The following is a 5,764-nucleotide window of genomic DNA, read 5'->3' as shown; positions in this document are numbered from 1 at the left end:
ATGGCAACGGACGGGGCTACGGCGGGGCGCAGGGGACAAAAAATGGCGGGCGCGATCCGGCCGGAGGAGGTGGGAAAGGAGTGAGGCTTCGCTCTACATCAGCCCGGGTGTGGGGCCCTCGCTGGGCCCGCAGGCCCCGGACCCGGGGCCTGCGGGCCCAGCGAGGGCCCCACACCCGGGGAATGCAGGCCCAGCGAGGGCTTTATGCCCAAAAGCCCAGCTGCTGCACGCCCCAGACTTCTGTGGGGAGGCCCTTCTCCCCCCAGCCCTTCAGCACCCACCCTTGTGTCGCATCGTTTGAGGTGCAGGCAGGGGTTTTGCAAGCTAAGGGCTTTACGACTGGTGGCACTGGGTAATTGGGATTGGAAAGACCTACACCATCCCTCCATCCTGGCTTTTCATCGCTAAGGGAGGTGGTGAATCCCCCCGGGAATGGGGAAAGCCAGGAAAGTCATGATCCTTCAAAAAGCTTCCTTGGGGAGGAGCAGTGGGTGCCTGTGTTTCCCTTTGTCCCCTCAAAGACAGCTGTGAAGTTTTGCTGGTAACGCTGGCTGTGTTTTTATGAAAACACCCAAGATTTTAGAGGTGGCCGGGGCCGGAGAGGCTCTGGGAGCAGGCGGTGGAAGGATGGTTGTAAGCTGGAGCCAGCCATCCCGCTCCCCAGACACTGTTAGGAAAATTCCCTTCCCTAACTATTATATCAACCCGTCTTTATAATACGAAAATGTATTAACTTTGTTAATATATATATTAGTTCAGATTATACACTGCGATGTAACGGGGTAGTGGAATTTTACTGGAGACTTTGGTATTATTCGTGCTTAAGTAAAACAAACTAAAGGACAGCCCAACCCTGGAAATAAGGACTTTGCTTCATGGAAGCTTAGAGCTGTCCGTGAAGGATAAAGGATACCCCTGGGCAACCAAGATAATGCCAGCATCCCAGCCCCTCTGACATGGCTTTGAAACCCTCCCAGCGTCGTCTGGTGTCAGAGATCAGTAACTCTAGCAAGACTGATTCCAGGGACATCTGCATCAATGGACGAGCAGCAAAAATCCTGGAAAAATATTGTTGCTTTTCAAAGTTTTACTATTATTAGTAATCAGTAATGTGGGTGTTAGTGATTAGTCAAGTTGTGTTGTACCTGAAGGTTTGAAGGAAACCTGTGCAAAACCCCATTTGGGGTGCCCCATTTGGCTGGGACATCTCATGTGCAGGAATAAATATTTACCCTTCTAATCCTCTACTTTGCATCCCAGCCTCTCTCCTCAGTTGGCACATCCAGCTGCGGATTTTTGTGACGCAGCGCAGCCAGCCCCGCCAGCCCAGCCCGCAGCGCTGCTGCCCCGGGGGAGGCTTTCCTCCTCCTCCAGCAAATCAGCCGTGCCGAGCCCCGGGAGCTGGCGAGCAGAGCTGGTGGCAGTGCCGGCCACGGGTGCATAAGGAGGTCTTTATGAGACGCCTGTGGTCTGTGCACAGCGGCTGCTTTGTGCGAGGGGCACTAGCACGGGCCGGCCGGACGCTCACCTAAGAAGGCTTCTGTGTGTGGAGGGAAGGGTGTCCCGGGGGCAGCATGTCCTTCGCTTGCTGTCCCCAAAGGCCCTCGTCACCTTTTCAACCTCCAGCTGCCAGCGGCTCTCCCTGTGCAGGGGTCTGGCTGTGCTGGTGGTAGCAGTGGGTGCCCAAGGAGCGTGGGGGGCTGCACCTCTTTTGTCCTGGCTGCCCAGCCTCCTCAAGTCGGGAGCAGGGGAACAGCTCAAGTGTTTGGTGAGCTGTGGAGCTGCAGCTTTGACCGCCCGTGCGGTCAGCTCCTGTCAGAGCTGTTGCAGAGGCAAGTCTCCTGGCTGCAAGGAAGCACAGCCCCAGTCACCATCCCCTGCTCACCTGGTGCCAGGGAGCCCCACTGCACTTTCCTGGCACCTGCGAAAGGGGCTGGGGATGAGCCTTGGCTGTGCAGGGCAGCATATTCAGCCCATCTCCCACTCCTGCACTGGGGGGCTCTTCAGTGTGGCCCCCAGGAACAGTGGTGCTGGGAGGGACGCAGACACTGCATGATCCCAGGTGGTCTTGACTGGCACTCCGAGCTCTGCAAGGGGACCCTGCTGTGACCACAGCCCCCAGCTCGTCCCAGGATCCTTGCCCCAGGAGCCTTGCCCCAGGAGCACGGGGCCGCTCCCACACAGCAGGCGCAGAGCAAGGAGGACACCCTTCCTACAGCCACTTTTCTTTTATTTAGAGGTTACAAGATACAAGGAGCCGGACCTGCACGCCACGTGCCATCAGCTCGCTCTGCCATGCCCCTCCATGTGCTGTGTGGGTGGAGAGGAGGGGGGTTGGCAGAGGCAAGCACCTCCAGGCTGGTCCCCCCATTGCCTGCAGGGTTTTCCTTGCAGCCTTTGAGATGGGCACTGTTTCTGCTGCGGTGGCTTTGCCCTACCAGCCGTGAGCAAGCATTATGGGAGAGGGATGTCTCCAATGGGACAAGAACTGGGACCACTGAGCTGAACCTGTTCCATCACTTGCCAGGAGAGACCCTGGCTTGGCCCTACACCCGCCTCCAAAGGGGATCAAAACTCGTATGGGGACACAAAGGCTGTGACCTTGAAGATGTGCTTGCCCAGGAGGACCTTGCGGGAGAACTCGCTCATCTCCAGCTCCACCTCCAGCGTGGCTGGCCCTGCCACAGGGCTGGTGAGCACCAGCTCTCCTGTCTGCCGGTCAGAGCGCCGCACAGCGAAGACACCCTGGCCCCGGCTGCCCATGATGGCAAAGCGCAGGCTGTCGCCCACGAAGCGGGTGGTGGACATCTTGAAGAGGACGTGGGGCACAGTGCGGTTGGCCTGGAGTGGCAGGTAGTGAAAGGAGATGGAGGTGGCGGCCAGGCGGCAGGCTCGGCTCTCCATGGGGCAGGGGTTCCTCTCGCACTGGCTGCCAGGAGAGAAGGGGTACCACCGCTCAGTGCCATGGTTTGGCTCTCAGGGAGCTGCCTGCATCCTTACGAACAAGGATGTTCTGTGCCACAGGTAGCATCTCCAGCCCCACTGCCAGTCCTGCAGCAGAGCAACCCAAGACAGCCACCTCTGAGTGTACCCAGCATCGGATCTCTGTCCCACCCCTGCCTCTGCCAGGCAAACGCCATGCTTCACAGTGACGCATCTCTGGGTCACACTCTGAGGCTGGGACCGGGGGTACCGCAGTCCCATCTGGAGGCCAGGGATGAAGCCAGGCTCAGATGTACCTCCCGAAGAGGAACTTGTCTGGAGCAGGGATGCTCCTACACTTGGGTGGCTTGTGCTCAGCCACAAAGCAGTTTAGCCTCAAGAGCAGAACCAGGGGGGTTTTGCCTGCTGGATGGCAGCCAATGGCACTGCATGGATGTGCAGCGGAGGGGAAACGGCATTGGTCACCCCAGGCTGGGGCTCTGGGGGACTGGGGTCCCGGATAAAGCCACCCTGTATCGGGGTGCTCCCACCCGTACCCCCAGCCACCAGCATCCCGAGACCATCGGGGAGCGTGCCAAACACACCCGGGCACCCCCCGTGGCAATTTGCTACCAGCGGTGGCTGGCACTCTCCCTGCTGCCCCTGGGTGACGTGGTATGGTCCCCAGGGCACTGTAGGACCCATCATCTGGGGGAGAGAGCATGACACAGCCCGAGCCACGCGCAGTACTCACAAGGCAGAGGTCTTGACGTAGCTGGTGTTGTGGCGTGGTGGGGGGCACTTGGGGCGCACGCAGTGGTGGCCCCCGAAGGTGTTGATGCAGAGGTCGCCCTGGGTGCAGTTGTGCTGCTTCCCAGCACACTCGTTGACATCTGCAGTGGTGACACAGGGTGAGCAGGGCTGTCTCTGCTGCTCCCCGCTGCACCCCTGGTCCTGCAGGATGCTCTCTGCCCTGCACCTGCTGCTCTTACCCTCGCAGGCATTGCGGTCGGCGTGGAGCAGGTAGCCAGGGGGGCAGAGGCAGCGGTAGGAGCCAGGGAGGTTGAGGCAGTCGTGGAGGCAAAGCTGGGTCTGGGGGCTGGACTGGAAGAGCTGGCACTCATCCACATCTGGGGGGACAAAGCGGGGACGGTTGGGGCTCCCATCAATGCCAAGCCTCAGTTTCCCCCCCCCATCCTCACCCCCTTTTTACCGTGACACACACCACCAGCTTGCATCCGGAAGCCAGCGTCGCAGCTGCAGCGCCGGGAGCCCAGGCGGCCCTCAGCACAGCGGGGCTGGCGGCTGAAGGAGGCATTGTTCAGTGTCACCCAGTCTGTGGGGGGGAGCGGGTGTCACTGCTGGGGTGGGGGGCGCGGGGAGATGGGTGGGGGCTGAGGTCCCAGGGGGCTGCCAGGGAAGGGGGAGATGGGTGCAGGATGGCCAGGCGCTGTCCCCATGAGCATCCGTGTCCTCTGCAGCCCAAACCCAGGCACGTACAGGCATAGATGGGGCTGTGGCAGCTGGGGCCTGACCAGCCCCGGGGGCAGAGGCACGTGTAGCCCTGGTTGCCATCCACGCAGGTCCCACCGTTGGCACACGGGTTGCTGGAGCAGTCATCAATACCTAGGAAGAAGGAGCTCATGAACACCAGCTGGAGAAGCTCATCCTCACCCCATCCTGCTGCCCAGCCTCGGTGCCCATTGCTGCAGCCTCTGGGCTGCTCTCCCTGCAGCCAGGGGAGCAGAGTGATGGGACCCTGCAGCTCGGGGTGACAGAGGAGCCCCCGGGCAGGGCTGAGCCCATGGCACCCGGCCCCACTCCACTTCACTTCTGCAGAAAGGCTGGGTGCCGCTCCATGTGCGGTTGTGCCGGCAGGTGCGTGTCTGCGAGCCCACCAGCCGGAAGCCGGCATCACAGACGAAGTGAACGTCGTGGCCCACCCGCATGCTCTGGCCCAGTATCCGTCCATTCAGGAGCACCACCGGCTGCGGACAGGTCTCTGCGGACAGACAGATATGGGTGAGGATGGACATCGCCAGGCTGGAGCCGACACCAACCCCAGCAAGAAGCTGGGGGTCCCTTGCCCAGGCTGCTCGCCGAGGGACAAGGGGTCTGAGCTGGCCCTGTGGGGATGTCACCCCCATGACGGTGAGCTGGCCGGGGTTACCGTTTCGTTTGGTGGCCTGTCTCTGGAGGTGGCTCTGGAGGACAGAGAGCTGCTGCCGGAGACCACGCGTGCCCCGCAGGTGAGCAGCCTCCTGCGCCGCCAGCAGCTTCTGCATCTGCCGCACTGCACTGAGTGCCTGCTGCTGGCTCAGGCACTCCTGGGGGGATGCAAGGACATCCCCGTCAGCCGCTGGGCTCCCCTGCCACCCTGCCACAGCCCAGGGGGATCCTCCCAGGCAGGCAGCATCTTTGGGGTTGGTTTGGATACCCTGCCCTGGGCAGAGCCCCTTCCTCGCAATCCCAGTGCAGGGTCTACCCCTGCCTCCATATCTGCTCCAGCCTCAGCCCCTCTGCCCAGTCCTGCCCTGGCACCTGGGTGCTGAGGAGCAGCTCAGATGCCCTTGGTGGATCATCTTGCTGCTGCAGAGGAAAAGCCCCACGACCATACCCCCTGGCCCTGGACAGCCCTGTGAGCGCTGTGGCCGTGCCATACCCCCCACCCTGGGATGGTGATGAGATGCTGGGGGCTGGGAGATGGGTGCTGAAAAGCCCCCAGTGGAGGGGTCTGCAAAGGGGCTGGAGGGGGGGGCACAAGGGTCCTTACCCGGGCGCTGCCGAGGGGCAGCTGCAGGATGCCCAAGGCCAGCCAGGCTGGCAGCGGGATGAGGAGCAT

At 61.6% G+C, this 5,764-nt stretch overlaps 1 protein-coding gene across 1 annotated transcript; it reads right to left on the bottom strand.

Moving 5' to 3' along the window:
• Positions 1-2,419: 2,419 nt before the first annotated feature.
• On the bottom strand, positions 2,420-5,764 carry LOC104017483 (fibulin-7). Its single transcript, XM_087740325.1, has 8 exons — positions 5,696-5,764; positions 5,093-5,249; positions 4,754-4,924; positions 4,423-4,548; positions 4,136-4,258; positions 3,915-4,052; positions 3,677-3,815; positions 2,420-2,929 (listed from the first exon to the last, which is right to left on the bottom strand). The coding sequence occupies exons 1-8, from the start codon at positions 5,762-5,764 to the stop codon at positions 2,569-2,571; spliced, it is 1,284 nt and encodes a 427-aa protein (XP_087596451.1). The 3' UTR covers positions 2,420-2,568.

The sequence above is a fragment of the Nipponia nippon genome, unplaced genomic scaffold (assembly GCF_047370975.1).
Source record: "Nipponia nippon isolate SJK-2023a ecotype South Korea unplaced genomic scaffold, ASM4737097v1 scaffold_7, whole genome shotgun sequence".
Taxonomy (NCBI): Eukaryota; Metazoa; Chordata; class Aves; order Pelecaniformes; family Threskiornithidae; genus Nipponia; species Nipponia nippon.
The sequence above is the reverse complement of the archived record's forward strand: the minus strand, read 5'-3'. Positions and strand labels throughout refer to the sequence as shown.